The sequence below is a fragment of the Macaca fascicularis genome, chromosome 2, assembly GCF_037993035.2.
Source record: "Macaca fascicularis isolate 582-1 chromosome 2, T2T-MFA8v1.1".
Lineage (NCBI taxonomy): Eukaryota > Metazoa > Chordata > Mammalia > Primates > Cercopithecidae > Macaca > Macaca fascicularis.
Window position 1 is genome coordinate 53,530,783 of NC_088376.1, and position 16,852 is coordinate 53,547,634.

The 16,852-nt window shown below is 37.6% G+C and overlaps 1 protein-coding gene and 1 pseudogene across 1 annotated transcript in view; both read right to left on the bottom strand.

Annotated features, from left to right (window-relative positions):
• The window catches only part of ERICH6 (glutamate rich 6), a 46,383-nt gene that overhangs the window by 26,246 nt on the left and 3,285 nt on the right, over nt 1–16,852 (bottom strand). The window contains exons 3-5 of the mRNA XM_005546093.5: nt 15,530–15,621; nt 391–453; nt 59–114 (exon numbers count right to left, since the gene is read on the bottom strand). Of these exons, the coding sequence (XP_005546150.3) occupies nt 59–114; nt 391–453; nt 15,530–15,621 (211 nt within the window). The remainder of the gene's footprint in view (nt 1–58; nt 115–390; nt 454–15,529; nt 15,622–16,852) is intronic.
• Nucleotides 7,305–9,658, bottom strand: LOC102117925 (WD repeat and SOCS box-containing protein 2 pseudogene; annotated as a pseudogene).

Sequence of the window (16,852 nt, forward strand, 5' to 3'; positions counted from 1 at the left end):
AATAAGCCATTTTTACTATGAGAACAGTGTACTAGTTAGCATGATAAACATTTCTTACCTCCAGCTCATACAAAATATTTAGTTTTGGCTCTTCTGGATTAATTACCCATTTTTCTGAAGAGAAAGAATAGATTTATAAGAAATGTTTAAAGCCTTTGTGCAGTGCATTCCACTTCTGTAATTTGGGGATTCACACCCACTATCATCCTCCTCGCTTAGCACACACACACTGTTCAGATGCCCTGAACCCTGACGTTTTTGCCACCTTCTTACACCTGTTCTTAGGCGAGTCCTTTTTCAAAGCAGATGGGCTCTGTGCAAGTTCAGATGATTCCCTACTGGTAGTTTACCTTTGCCAGCAAAAGGAGATGATGCCAAACATGTATTTACCTCTTAACTTAGATGCCAGACATTGAGGTTCAGCTTTCTTCACTTTAGAGGCTGTTTTCTTCCCTGTGAAAACAGTGTACATGTGTCATCAATCCGACAAAGTAGAAAAGAAGCTGAATATAAAAGAATATACATCTCTTGGAAAAATAAGTACCCTTACTATGTTTCTTTTGTCTTTTAATCTTTTGTCTCTTTTTCCAAATAACATTTTGCCAACAATAAGGAATAAACAAAGGAAAGTTAGCATTCTATGTATCACATTTTAAAATGTTTCCCCTTCCTTTCTAGTCCTAGAATACAGTAGTCCCCCTTGATCTGCAGGGGGATACATTCCAAGATCCTGAGTGGATGCCTCAAACTGCAGGTATACCAGACCCTACTATGCACAAATTTATTTTTCCTTCACAATTTTACAGATAGAAGATTCATTCTTACCATGTGTCTTAGCAACCTCAGCATACTATGTTTTTCTTTTTTAAATGAAGTCAATAACTTTTACCTTTTCACTTAAAGGACATACTTTATGGATTCTCTTTGGCAGGTCCAAATTGCCAACATCACTTATCTTGAGCTTTGGGGCCATGATTAAGAAACTGAGGTCTAGGTACAGTGGCTCACACCTGTATTCCCAGCACTTTGGGAGGCCAAGGTGGGTGGATCACTTGAGGTCAGGAGTTCAAGACCAGCCTAGCCAACATGGTGAAACCCTGTCTCTACTAAAAATACAAAAATTAGCCAGGTGTGGTGACGGGCACCTGTAGAACCCGTGGCAGAAGTTGCAGTGAGCTGAGATTGTGTCATTGTACTCCAACGTGGGCTACCAAGCAAATATTTGTCTCAAAATAAATAAAATGAAATAAAAGAAAAAGAAATTAATGGTTATTTGAACACAAGCACTGCAATACCACTATAGTCAATCTGATAATCAGAAGGCTGCTAAGTGACTCCAACAGACAAAGAGATAATTCATGTCCCAGACAGGACAGAGTGGCTAGTGAGAGATTTCATCACTCTACTCAGAATGTCATGCAATTTACAAGTTACGTGTTGATTATTTCAGAAATTTCCCACTAACGTTTTCAGACTGCAGGCAGCCGAAACCACAGAAGATGAAACTGTAGATAAGAGGGGACTATTGTGCTACAGATTAATATTTTCCTTGGTTATAATCATGCTTTGCATATCCTTTTATTTTCTGCTTATTTTAAGTACAATCAATCTACTGTATGTCTGTTATTCTTCATGAGATTTTTTAGGTAGGAGGGTGCTGAGGATTCTAGTTCAAGACAGTGAAGTAAACCACCAGGATTACTCTATCTAGATTCCAGAGCAGCACTGGAAATGGGGAAGAAGGCCATCCACGAATCAGCAACTTTGAGTAAATGTCTAGAAGATTTAAAGCCGATGGGATTGGAATGATGAAAAACTAATGCGAGCAACCTATAATGGGACAGAGGCAAAGTAAAGAGGCTATTTAAGTGCAAGGGACTTATTTTCTTAGCAAAGCCAGGAGAGCAAGGGCTGCTGTTGGAGACAGATATGCTTCAGAAGTTGATCCAGGCTGGGTGTGGTGGTTCATGCCTGTAATCCCAAAACCCTGGGAGGCCAAGGTGGGGGATATTACTTGAGTCCAGGAGTTTGAGAACAGCCTGGGCAAAACATTGAGACCTGGTCTCTATGAAAAAAATTAGCTGATTGTGATGGTGCATGCCTGTGGTCCCAGTTACTGGGGGTTAAAGTGGGAGGATCACTTGAGCAGGAGGTTGAGGCTACAGTGAGCTGAGATCATGCCACTGCACTCAAGCCTGGGTGACACAGCAAGACCTTGTCTCAAAAAGTAAATAAATAAATAAATTTTTAAAAAAAGAAGTTGATCTATTTTGGGGAGGTGGGGGACAACGTGGATCATCTGAAAAAATTTTAAAGATGTTTCAGGCATCTTTATCTACAGAAATGCTGGCACAGGTATTTTAAAAAATTAATGCACAAAGATTTTTACTAATACATTATTTGTTATAGGGAAGAGCTCAAAAAGAAAAAAAAAACAAAAAAACAAAACAAGACAACCCCAATATGTCTAGCATTACATAAGTCACAATAACTATATATGAGGAAATATTATGCAGTAATTTCAAAGAATTAGGTCAATCATTCCTGACATGGAAAGATGTCCATGATACATTGCTGTCTTAGTTCATCTGGGCTGCTATAACGAAATGCCCTAAACTGGGTAGCTTATGGGAAAGGAAAATATACTGGGGCCCCAAAATCACTAAGCTAAAGGGAAAAGTCAAGATGGGAACTGCTTAGGGAAAACTTGCCTCCCATTCTATTCAATGTCACCCTTCTGCTCACTGAGATTAATGCATATCTGATTGCCTCCTTTGGAGAGGCTAATAAGAAACTCAAAAGAATGCAACCTTTTGTCTCTTCTCTACCTATGACCTGGAAGCCCCCTCCTAGGTTTGAGTTGTCCCGCCTTTCCAGACGAAACCAATGTTCGTTACATATGTTGATTGATGTCTCATGTCTCCCTAAAATGGATAAAGCCAAACTGTGCTCTGACCACCTTGGGCACATGTCGCCAGGACCTCCTGAGGCCGTGTCACAGGTGCGCATCCTCAACTTTGGTAAAATAAACTTTCTAAATTAACTGAGGCCTGTCTCAGATTTTCGGGGTTCACATTTTGGTAACCACAGAGGAATTCTGAGTGGAGGTATCCCTGATATTTGACAAATCTTCTATTGGTGGTTGGTACTAGCTTGAGCTATCTGTATGGCTCAAACCAATAGGACAATTTGCTGAGGCTTGGAAGCACCCCCTCCAGAGAATCCCTGATCTCAAGTTTGGTCATGATCCAAAGTTTATTTTGCTGTACAACTTCTCTTTTTTTGAAGTTTTACTTGCTTCTAACACAAGGAAGTCATTTTTGTCCTGCTTCTATGACACTGGAAGGCAGGTAACTATTTTATATAACATATATCTTTTATATAACATATATTTTATATCTTTACATAATGAGGCCACCTGTTTGCTAGCCAGGCCAAACCAAAAGTAGTGGTTGTTGCCTCATGCTGCAGTTCCATAGATAAGGTTCTGCCTTATTTTTTCCACCACAACAGCCTGGGTTTTGTTCCTAAATCAAGCCCTTTCTGGTTTGATACTTGGTACTTCTGAAATAGCAGTAATTTTTCCTAGCTGAAATATGGTAATGAGATTTTAAAATATTTTTTTAAAAGAAGCTCAGTGGTTAAAATTAGCTTAATTAAAAGCTAACATCCAAGATGTGTGTGTGTATGTGTGCTTGTGTGTGTTTGTATTTAAAAGGCCTTCATGTTTTAATTTTTTTTCCTCCTAGAATCTTGTCCCTTTTCTTTTGAGCAAAAGTGCTTTTCTTCTCAGTTGACTGAATTCTGTTTTCTTCATTTACTTCTGCTGTCTCTCCTTTCTCTTGTATCCTCTGCTGCATGAGCAGCCTAAAATAGTTTATAATAGCCCAGGGTTCCTTAAAGAAAACAGAGAAGGTACCAGACTCCCTTTGGAGGAGAACGCTGTTTTTCCCTATGGGAACTCCAAGAGTGTAAACAGACAAGTTCAGTTCAGCTTTTAAACTGCTTTCTTTGGTATTGTTACCTGATTTATTGACTAATATAGTTACTGCAACAGAGGCTACTCTTGGGTTTTTAAAGAAGGGTGTAGTTTAGGCACTTAGAAATGTCTTCGTTTAAATTTTTTTTTTTTTTTTTTTTTTTTTTACGTGCACTGTGAAAACATGATGTGGTCTAGCCTCATAATAATTCTCCCTTTTTGGAAACCCAGGATTCGGCATGGGCTTTGCCTAGAGCTCAGCAATCCAGTTAAAAGATAGGTAGTCACTGTCTAAATAAAATTGGTCTCCTTATACAAAACTATGAAATATTTTTATAATTTTATGTTTGATTTGGCATCCATCTTTAATCTCCCTCTAGCACACCAGACTTTTTCTCTCCATATGTTATGATATAAATTTTGCCATTTGATATTCACATGAGTTGTTTCCTTTAATATGCAAATTTAAGTCTATTTAGCTGAAAACTGCCTAGGGTTGTGAAATAGGTTATCAAGAATCTGAATGTCTAACATAGGGGAAAAAAAAAGGTTTTCATTAATCTATAAGATGTACTTCTATTGGCATGCCTAATATATCTATGCATGTGTTTTGTACACAATGTTTCATTACTGAAAAGATATAAAACAACACTAATTAATTGGCTTAAAGAAAAATAAAAGCACTTGAATCGAATACTTTATCAGGAAAAAAGAAAAGACTAGTCAAATGCTTTTTCAAGTTTACATAACTTCAGTAAAATCTTTAATAAATAAACTAGCTTTTCAATTATTGGTAAAGTAATATTAGAAATGTCTTAAGAATTGTCAACATACATTTTTGTTTGCATTTATTAATCAAGCAATTTCATACTTATCCCTGCCAAATACTATAAGATGTCAAAATCTGACATAGGGGTTACAAAACTATAAACCCAGCCCAAGACAAAATGATCTTTGCTTGTATAATCTTTAATAAGTAAGACATTGATATTGATTTAATAAAAAATAGCTACATCTTAAATTTAGTAAGATTACCATAACTTCTAATCTTGTGGTTTTAGGCAGTCTGGTCCACAAGCAGTAAGGTTTGTTTTGGGAAAGGACCGTTATCATCTTTGTTTCAAAGCTAAATTATAAACTAAGTTCCTCCCAAAGCTAGTTCAGCCTATGCCCAGGAATGAACAAGGACAGCTTGGAGGTTAAAAGCAAGATGGAATCAGTTGGGTCAAATCTTTTTCACTGTCTCAGTTACAATTTTGCAATGGCAGTTCCATAACTTTAAATGATGACTATCACAGTTTTCATAAATAATCCAGGTAAACAATTAAAATAATTAGGTAAATGTAATGGGATAAATACTTGTAGACAAATTCATCATAATTTAGAATCTAAAGTTAAATTATAGATATTTCATTATTTGGGTATTTTCCAATAAAAATATATTTGTAGGAAAATATTCTTTTAAAAAAAGGTTGTCCTTTTTAAAAAAATGAATAATTTTTGTCTAATTCAAAGCTTATTTAAAGGTCATGTATTAAACAATGTAAAAGGAACCAGGAAATAAGAGAGATGTAAAGAAAGTTATAAAAATAAAGAGGTTTGTTTGCTTGTTTTTTGTAAGAAAGCCTAAAGAGAAATAATTTCAATGAGAAAGAAAGAATCTTGTATGGTAAATTTAGTCCTAGAGTAGAATGACTGATTGTTTAAGAGAGAGGGATATTCAGGACAAACCAGAAAGTCCAATCATGTCATGAATGGTCTGTGTAAGTCATGATAAGAGGATTTCTTTAAAAAAAGTTATATAATCAAGTTGTCACATTATTATTAAGTTTTGGTTTGCTTAGGAAAAAAGGCTGAGATTAAATTTTTTAAAAAAATTAAGGCTATTACATCTGTGTATCCTTCTGTATGCACTTTTAAAGTACTTGTGAGATTGAGTTACAGGGCTTTGACTCTGTCTAAAAAGGACACCAAGTCCTGCTGAATTTTAAACACTGACAGCAATTAAGGCCCCATCTTCAGGCCTGGTAGAAGATGTCAATCAAAATAAACTGCATTCCTGAGACACAGGGCCAGAAATTAAAGCTATTCCACTTCTCAAGGCCCAGGGACTGTCATGGAAGTGATGGGCCCGTGAGATTATAAGGGCCAATTCTGAGGGATAAAATAAGTTCAGTTTCTCTTTAATCATCAATGTCAAAAGCACACTGATATAAGACTAGCATATAGGCACCTGTGTCAGTTTAACAAGGTTTTCATGAAGCATTAACCAATTCCTTCATAAAGTTTATAAAGGTTACAAAAGGCTATGGAAGTTCTATCTTATGGTCAAGATTAAAATTTTATAGATTATTTATAAAAATTTGAAAAACAAATTTAATTGGCTTCATGTTGTCTTTATTAGGGCTTATAATTTGGAAAATTAAGTCTCTTCTCTCAAAGAATGAAGGTTTTTGCTCTTTTTTTGAAATCCTTGAGTTATCACTTTGGTTAAATGAAATGACTTATTTTACAATAACCTGTGATCCTATTTTGTGATATCAAGTGTTTTAAACCTTTGATAATTGACAAACTTTCCAAATCAAATTATAAATTATGTCTTTTCCTGATCTAATTAATCCTTTAAGATATTAGGTTCTTTAAAGTCCAAAAATGACATATTTGGCTTATTTGGTATAAAAATTATGCAGGAAGCACTGTCAAATATAAAATGATGTTTGGTTTTCTTTGGCCTGTATTTGTATAAATATGCTATTAGTATGTGTTCCAAAATTATGGAAAACTCCTATCATTTTGATATGAGTTAATGTACATTATCAGTAATAATTATAATTATGTTAAATTATTGTGTACAACAGAGGTAACAAATTTTCTTGTCAATTGTGTCTTTAATTATGGCTGCCCTAAAACTTTTGTCATCCCTAGGCAATTGTTATCTTGTTTTGGTGCTCTTTAGAAGCACCAAAGTTTTATAGCTGGTTTTATAATCAGCTATAAAACTCTTAACAGGTGTTCTCAAATGCAGGTTTCTGATAACTTCAGAGACTGTGACATCAGGATAGAGGAAAAGCTTTCAGGACTCATGGAAAGCTGAAATATTCATGAATATCAAGCAGAACAGGAATTAACTGCATAGACTAAGAGAAGTCTGAAGTAATCTTTTTTTTCTTTCCTTCAATGAAATCCTTTCATTTTGAAAAGACATGTTTTTCTTCAAGCAACAAAGGTGGTAGAGGAAATTCCTCAACTTTCTCAACGAGTCATGTAATGTTACACTGGCCTCCATAAAGCACCGATTAAGAAAGCTAAAGAATAAGATGTTGTATTTCTTTTAGAATAATTAAATATATATTAAATTTTCCTAAGGCAGGTTTTGTTTGAATGAGGTGTCTTGATTAGATAACTACATGCCACTGAAGGAGAACAGTACTTTTAAGGAGCTATTTTTGTTTTGCAGTAGAGTTGAAACCAGCTGATTAATCCAATGAAGTTAAACAGCAGAGATAGATCTTGTACATAAAAGTATCAGCTAAAGTCATGACTACACCAATTCTTTACACAATTAAGACATCTTTGCAACTGTTCAATTTAAGTACTACGGTTATTAGATAATCGAGAAAAACACAGTTGTACCTTAACATCTGTTGAGGTCTGGCCAAAACTATTGAGAAAATACAAATAAATATGGTGATGATAAATGGCCACTGATAACTCAGTAGCCATCTGAATAGTCATGCAGTTTAAGAATACATCCTTGTATAATCTGACATACAAATTTGTCATCTCCTGCACATGCACACCATTGTTTAAAAAAAAAAAAAAAGCCAATAATAGTGTGTGGATCAGTCAGAAGCATGGCCTCTGATTCCCCTGTAATTTAGTTAAGCTAAATTAATACCTCATACCAAATGGCTCGAGGAAAACTGTCCTGCAGGTCAGAAGGGAGCCCAAGAAGAAAAGCACTTGGCTAACGTTGAAGCAACTCTGATCACAGCAGGAGAGAACTTGAACCAATGCTACCACTGCATCAGTAACACAAGGATAGGTACTAGGCAGAAGCCATCCTTCCCAGTGGAGGGAGTGTGAGCTGCTCTGCCACTAGAGAGGCTCTGGAGGCCTACTTACTTGTATAATCAAAACAACATCAGTAACTGCACTTTGAATCAAAACGACTAGAAAGAGTTCAACACTTGCTATTCGTAACTGGACTAAAGATTTAAGGTAAAGCTCTGTTGCCATGCAAGTGGAATCTCTTTCTTTAAGACTGACTTTCACATGCCAGGGAGAGAAAGATCCATGACTAGTATACTGGAATCTGGTTTTGCTACATTCTATTCACAATCCCGAAGAAATGCTATTTGAATCCAAGACCAGATGTTTGGCCCATTATTCCAGCACCTCCCTTTGACAGGACTATCTACCCTGCTACAAAGAAACACAAGCTGTGGCATTGCTTAAAAAGTCCTGTATGTGAGGACGCTTTCATTTTCTTGGGATTGGCAGTGCTAGGACTTGGTAAGTTGTTAGGAAACTTCGAAGGGCTTTCCGGCATAAGTGCTTCAGTGAGGACAGCACCCTAGGAGCTGTCCAGAACTGGACGTGGCCATCTCTTATCTCTGTGGCAATGACTCCACCATGTGGAAAAAATGTGCAGCAGCAAAGACCATTGGTCACAGGAGCAAATGCAATGGGAGTTTTCAGTTCCAGGGCCCAGATCCTGAGGAGTCTGTCATCTGCCACCGTGGCAAGGTACAAGCCTTCTGGAGAGAAGCACACAGATCTCAGTGAGCTAACGTGGACATCACTGTCATCCATGGTGGGGTCAACCTGGGTGTGGTGGAGTGACCTCAGCCTTTCTCTGGTGTAGGGGTCCCACATAATCACATTGGTATCGTAAGAAGCCGTGACAAGCAGGGCAGAGTTGGGGGAGAAGTCACAAGAGACAACACTGCTTTGATGGCCCTCTAGCTTCCGAATTAATGTGTAGGACCTCATGCTCCATAGAAAGACCGACTTCTCTTCAGCTGCAGAGCACAGCATGCTGCAGTCTGGGGAGATGGAACAGCAGTAAACCCACTGCAGGTGGCCCAATAACACTTGAATCTGTTTACTGTGTTTATTCAGGTCCCAGATGCGAAGAGTCTTATCCCGTGACGCGGAGACCAAAATCAAACTGCCACTGGGTGTGAAGCTCAGATCTCTCACGACATCTTGGTGGCCAGAAAGATTCAAAAGCAGGAGCCCTGTCTGCACCTCCCAGATCTTGATCTGCCCATCGTTGAGTCCCGTAGCAAGAACCAGGCAAGAGATATCAGGCACTTGGGGGTGGTGGTGTGCCCAGAGCCTCTTGCTAGGTGGGGAAGGCCATGGGCTGAAGGCCACCCCCCAGACAATCTGACCACAGTCCAGCATTTTCTCTTTTGGGCTGCCCTGCCCTTTCGTCTCATTTTTGCTACTTTGGTTTTTGGCTTCAAACCCTTTAGGGATGAACTGCTCCTCCAGTGGCCAGGGGATCAGTTTGATGATGCAGTGTCCTTGAGACCAAGCAAACCAGGAGCCATCTGGGGAGAAGGCGATGCTCCAGGTTTCACAGCTGGACTTCCAATCAAACTGGTGGGGGCGCCCGGGCTTGAGTTCGGCCAGCAGCAGCAGTTCCTCTCCGGCCTCCATGGAGGACGCGTGGCCCCCGTGGCAGGTGGTGGGCGCCTCAGCCCCCCGGGCCGTGGGCCCTCATGCCATCCCTGCGCCACCCGCCCTGGCCTGGCCGCCGCCACCGCCCAGAGAGGCCATCAGCTGCTTCCCGTCCGAAGTAATCTTTTTAACTTTTTGCTTAAAATGTTGCTGATCCTCTGTTTTGTTTTTCAGACTCAAGAAAACTTTTAAGCTATTTACAGCTTTTAACAATTGAGTAAAGTACACTCCTAAGAACAAAATTTGGAGTGCATTTGTTTTCTACCTGATTTCTCCAGAATTTGGAAACTATTTGTGAGCATTCTTAACTTATAGCAATACAGTTATTTGTATAAGTGCAATAAGAATCTGTTTTCATTTATGACAGAACACAATTAGAGAAACTGGTTAGTTTACCAAGGCTTTGACTGGAATGGTGTGCTTTCCTTAAGGAATCGAATTTGACTTATGGATCCAATAAAAGCCCTTTGGGAAAACTGGCCTCATACTTGTCCATACAGTCCCTGTACAGAGTTCCTGACCTGTGGTAAGTAAAGAATGTCATTTTCTGACAGGCCTAGGACCCCCAAGTTTTATCTTGGAACTTCAAGAGGAGAGAGGATCACCCAACTCATAGGTATTTGATGGTACAAATCCATGGCTGGGCTCAACTTTAAAAAAAGTCTTATCCAAGATTGTTTCTACAGAACAAAAGTTGCATCTAAGCCAATTTAAAAGTTTATGTAAAAATAATTATTCTTGCTGCATTGTATACAAATAATTAGGATTTGTCTTTAGTAAAAATGGGAAACTGGAGAGAGAAAAATTATGTTTCCAAACCTATAGTATACTTGTTAGATTCTTGTTTTGACTAATGTTTTTCAATGTTTATTATTTTCTACAGTTTGGACTGAATTCTAATTTTTCTTGGTTACAAATCTTCAAAATAATGTTTTCAATTTTTTTCCTTCTTTTCTCCCCCATTTTCCCCAATTTGGGAGTCACTGAAAACTAAGCTGTGCTTTTGTAAAGCCCTGCAAACTGAAGCTAGAAAACTTAAACTTTAGAAGAAAATAACAACAACCTTATTTACACACATAAGCCACTTTCATACCTGCCTAGTGATGTATGGACTTCAGAGTAATGTGGCCTATAGCAGTTTTCCAGGATTGTTCCTTTGTTTGTTGTTGTTTTTCTCCCTTCCTCCCCTATTTTTTCTTCACAGGACATGAGACTTCACAAACTGCTAAAGCCGTTTTAGCCATGAAAGATCAGAAACAACCTGAGACCAGACTCATTTTTTTCTAAAATGCTTTCTCTGAGAAATTTTATTTTTAAAAATTTATTTATTTATTTTTTGGTGTGTTTCAGAAAGATGAAACATTTTTAAAAGAAAAGGGAGAAGAAATGTGAATGGAAAATAAAAACTCAGGAACCCAATTCACTATGCCACAAGGAAAAAATTAAGCTAAAATCTGAGTCATGCAAGAAACCACCCTTTCTTTTGTTCTAAGCAGACAGCTACAGATAAAAGGCTAAATATCTCCATGGGTAGCTACTCTATGTTCACTTTATCTTATATAAAGTGCTGATTTACTGAGTGCCAGATGAATACATACTTGACTATTCCCCTATCTGCTCCTTTTCTCCTGCAACACATGGATTGCCACTTCCTTCCTCCTTTCCTTCCGGCCTGCTTTTCCCCTTTAAATACTGAAGCCCTCAAAATCATCTTTGGAGGAAGGCAAAGACCATTTCAGTGACTCTGTCTTAAATCTCTTTTGGGCATGTCCTTAACCATGGCAAAAAAAAATTGTTAATTGATTGAAACCTGTCTCAGATACGTTTCGGTTTATAAGCAGCATCCCCACATCTTGGCAGCAATTTTCTGTCTTAGTTTGTTTGGGTTGCTGTAACAAAATATCATAAACTGAGTACCTTATATAAACAACAGAAATTTATATTCACAGTTCTGGAAGCTGAGAAGTCCAAGATCAAGGTGTTGGTAGATTTGGTGTCTGGTAAGGGCCCATTTCCTGGTTCATATATGGTGCCTTCTAGCTGTGTCCTCACATGGTGGAAGGAATGAACTTGCTTTCTGGGGCCTCTTTTACAAGGGCACTAATCCCATTCATGAGGGCTGCATCCTCATGACCTAATTATCTCCAAAAGGCTCCACTTCTTAATACTATCACATTAGTGATCAGGTTTCAATATGTGAGGGGAACACAAACATTTAGACCATAACAACTGCTAAGTAAAACCAATAAAGAATAGATAAAACTGCCACTATTGGCAACAGAGTGAGACTCTGTCGCAAACAAACAAACAAGCTGCCACTATTCACATGAAATGTAATTGTCCACTAGACTTTCAACTGACAAACTACTAGGATGAATAAGGAAGGACAGCAAGGGGGTCAGATACAAGATTGATACATAGAAATCAATAGTTTTCCTATAGATTGACAATAACCAATTAGAAAATACAATAGAAAAAAAGATTCTGACCAGCTGCAGTGGCTCGCGCCAGTAATCCCAGCACTTTGGGAGGCTAAGGTGGGCGTATCATGAGGTCAGGAGACCGAGACCATCCTGACCAACGTAATGAAACCCTGTCTCTACTAAAAAAAAAAAAAAAAAAAAAATATATATATATATATATATATATATAAATTAGCTGGGCATGGTGCCTTGTGCCTGTAATCCCAGCTACTCAGGAGGCTGAGGCAAGAGAATTGCTTGAACCTGGGAGGTGGAGGTTGCAGTGGGCCGAGATCGCGCCACTGCACTCCAGCATGGCGACAGAGCGAGACTCTGTCTCAAAAAAAGAAAGAAAAAAGATCCCAATGGTTGGTTACATCAATGAAAGACTATAAAATACCTAGCATAAACTAATAAGAGCTTTATGAGGCTCATATATATAGTATATACAACATATATATATGAAGATCATAAAAAAAATGGAGAGGTACATTAGGTTCCTGCAAAGCAAGACTTAATATTAAAAAGGTATCAATTATTCACAAATTAATCTACATAGTCAATGTAGTTTTGGTGGGATTTTTCAATGGAATTTTGATTCTGAAATACTTTTGGAAGAAAAAGTGCCCAAGAATAACTGGGAATAATATTTTGAAAAAGAATAAGGAGGGGAGAAATTGGTTTATCATATATTAAATAAGTAAAACCATAGAAATTAAGATAGTGTGATATTGGTATAGGAAAATACCAATAGTTCAGTGCAACAGAATATTTGTATGTGTGTGGAAGCAGAGTGGAAGGGTTGGACTGGTTAAGGAGTAGTATAGGGACAAAATTTGGGGGAAAAACGATGGTTATTTTCTTAAGCCATTCACAAAAGTGAAGTCCATATTGATTAAGGTGCTAAAGATAAACAGTAAAATTCTAGAAGTTTTAGAAGAAAATGTAGGAAAATATACGTATATTCTTGAATTAGGGAAATACTTTTTAAACCACAAAATGTGAGAATCACAAGGAAAAGATTTCCTTACATCAAATTTAAAATTATATATAACAAAAATGACCACAAGCAAATGTAAAAGACAAACTAGGAGGAGCAATCTGCAACATATACAACATTCAAAGAAGTATTACAGATATGTAAAGAGCCGCCAAAAAATAAACATCAAGAAAGACAAGACAACCCAATGGGAAAATGGGCAAAAGATAAGAACACTGTTTGCTTAATTCCAAGAAGATAATCGAGTAACCAAAAAAAATATGTTGGTATCAAGATGCTCAACCTTGGCAATAATCATAATAATTAAGAAATAAAATAATCATTTCCACCTACCAGACTGTCAAAAATTTAAAAGAATTACAATATCTTATATGGGAAAGGGTAGGAAAAGGGTGGTCTCAACAACCCTTTTGATGGAAGCATATGTTGGGTCAGCTCTTTAGGAAGGTGATGATTAAAATGTGTAACTTTTCACTTAACAATCCCACTTTCTTGGCATCTGTCTTAGAGCAATACTCGGGTGTGTACACAAAGAGGAGGCAGCTTACTGTAACACTGTGGAAATGAATATCTAGGAACAATTTTACGCATCAGTTGGGGAATCTTTAAATAAATAATTGTACATCTATACTATGTACTATTATGCAACAATTACAAATAATTTTTACCTGTATTTACTGGTAAAAAATTTCAAGGCCAATTAAGTGAAAAAGCAAGTAGAACAACAGATTCGGTGTGATACCATTCATGTAAATAACAGCAGCAAACAAAAGCGGCCACACTACTACACTTTTATACGGATATAAAAGCTTAGAAAAAGATTTGGAAAGATACACACCAACATGATAATAGTGGTGACATCTGAAACTGAGGGTAATAGTTGAAAGAAACTATTGTTTGATTTGTATCTTTTGACTTTTAAAAAATAAGACTATGTTGATGTTTTAATTACACCATTGTACCATTAAAAGCTTAGCAATGAAATGGGACTGTGGAGTATGATTCCATTTCTATTCTACACTTATTTCACTCTCTTTTGAGCCCACTCCAATCGGGCTTTTATCCCCACAGTTACACTGAAGCTGGTCCTATCCACATAACCAATGACTTCTACATGCTAGATCTAGTAGTCAGTTCTCAGTCCTCATCTTCCTAACCTCTGAGTACCATTTGAGCCTGTTGATCATTCCTGCCTCTTTGAAATTTTATTGGTATCTAGGACACTTCCTGGTTTTTCTTCTACATCACTGGATGCTTTTCCTTAGTTTCTTCCTCATGTCCCCAGCTTAACAATGGAGTGCTGCAGGGCTCAATCTCTGGGCTCTTGCCCTCATATTTTCTCAGTAGCTAGCAGTCATTAAAAATGCCAGTTGGATTATATCACTTCTCTGCACAAATTCTGCAGCAACTTCCCACCTCACTCCCAGTGAGAAAGATCTGGTCCTCAGATCTCTCTGACCTCATCCCCTAAGATTCTCCTCCTTGCTTACTCCACTGTAGTCACACAGGCCTCTTGTTCTAGAAGGAGGCACTTGCTGTTCCTTTGCCTGGAACACCTTTCCTGTGAGATTGTCCTAGCTCATTCTCTCACCTCCTGTAGGTCTTTGCTCAAACACCTCAGGTTCTCAGGAAAGATTTCTACAGGCACCCTGTGTAAACTTGCACCCTACCTCCAACCCCCGACACTTTCCACCCCCTTCCCTGCTTTACTTTTCTTCTTAGCACTTACATCATCTAATGTTTTACATATTTACTGATTTATTCTATATATTATTGCTCTCACCATCACCTCCACTTCCCACACGTTAATATCACTGAGACAGGGGATTTGTTTGTGTTTTTCACTGTTGATACCCCATTACAGGCTAAACCTATGATAGGTACTTGGCAAATGGTAGGTGCTTGGCAAATGGTAGGTACTCAGTAAGCATTTGATGAATAAATGACATAAAATAAAAAATAATTAAAATAAAATGTGAATATAAAAGATGAAAGGAAATATACTGGAAAAGTTAAAATTTTAATTATTACATTGTCTACTTCTCAGTGATTTGACATTTAAAAAGTGTGCATGTTACTTTTATAATAAAAATAAAGATATGTATCAAAAATATAATGGCAGATTATTTCTTGATGTGAACATAATTGCTACCGTTTATTGAATACTGAAAATATTTAATCTTGTTTTGATCTTCATAAGAATCCTGTGACAGTATGACTATTACCAAGAGATGAAGAAAGTAAGGCTCAAAGAGGGTAAGCAACTTGCCCAACATCACAAGGTTAGTATGTGTTAGGGCTGGGATTAAAATCTGGCTCTACTGGCCTTCTACACTTCTGATACTTCCAATATGCAATCCCTCCTCCCAGGAAAAGCTAAGACGTCAAACTACTCACTTGATTGCACTTTACCCAACAAATCTTGGAGCCAGCTTTCTTCTGTTTGTACTGATATTGGAATTCCTGGAGACAAATTATGATGAATATTTCTGAAATTTTGACAAAAATATTAGTTTTCAGTATACCTCTATAGTTGTTAGCAGGTCTTCTAAATATAGAACATTTAATAATCCATTAATTAATGCACATAGAAAATACTGATTTTGTTTTATTTGAAATATTTTCTTCCATTCTTATCTCTTCAGTAAAGTTAACTCAGTGTGTTTGCATCAAATCTTTTTGTGGGGGATGAGCTGGGAGGATAGCTTGAGCCCAGGAGTTCAAGACCAGCCTGGGCAGCATGGTGAGACCATGTCTCTACAAAAAATAAAAAAATTAGCCAGGTGTTGTGTTCCGTGCCTGTAGCCACAACTACTTGGGAGGCTGAGGCAGGAGGATGGCTTGACTCCAGGAGGTGGAGGCTGCAGTGAGCCATGATTGCACTACCACACTCCAGCTTGGGAGACAGAGCAAGGCTCTGTCTCAAAAACAAACAAACAAATAAACCACGACCATACACTGAAGTGTCCTTGTCCTAACTCTAGTAATAGTAGGATTACCCAACTTGACTCCTCCCTGCCCAGACACTCCACAGGAAGTGACTCTAATAAGCCCCACCCACCTGTACAGGGATCATAGCAGACTCTCCCATGCAAGCTCTGTCAGAAAACAGAACTACTAAGCTAGGGAAGGATTCCATTCTAGCTATATATCAGTCATTCATTTAAAAATATAAATGGGCAACAAAGGATTACCACTTAAGAAAAATCAGTAGCACTGAAGAGAAAAAGCAAGAGAAATAAACAGAACAACTGACTTTGAAAGAAAAAATAATACAAAGAACAAAGGAGAACTTCAATACATTAGAACACTGCCCTCAAAGAGATAAAAACAAAAAACCACAAAAAACAAACCAAATGATTTTGAACAGCAACAATCAGAGAACAAGTACTGGTTCTTGGAAATGACAAATATGAATCCTGCAATAAAAAAATTCTGTACAAGGGCTGCATAATAGCAGGTAAACAAACATCAAAAATCCTGAAGATACTGAAAATACAAAGGAAATGTTATTAAAGATGGAGAACCTATCGAAGAGGTTCAACAGCATCTAGGAGGAGTTCTGAAGAAAAGAAGAAAAAGGGAGGAAGTAATTATATACCAGAATGGTCTGAGGATAAGACTGGTGAGGCAGTATGGGCTACTAGGAGGCAATGAAGCAATGTCTTTAGAACTCTGAGGGAAAAATGGTTTTAAATCTCTTATTTTTGGCAGGTTGGT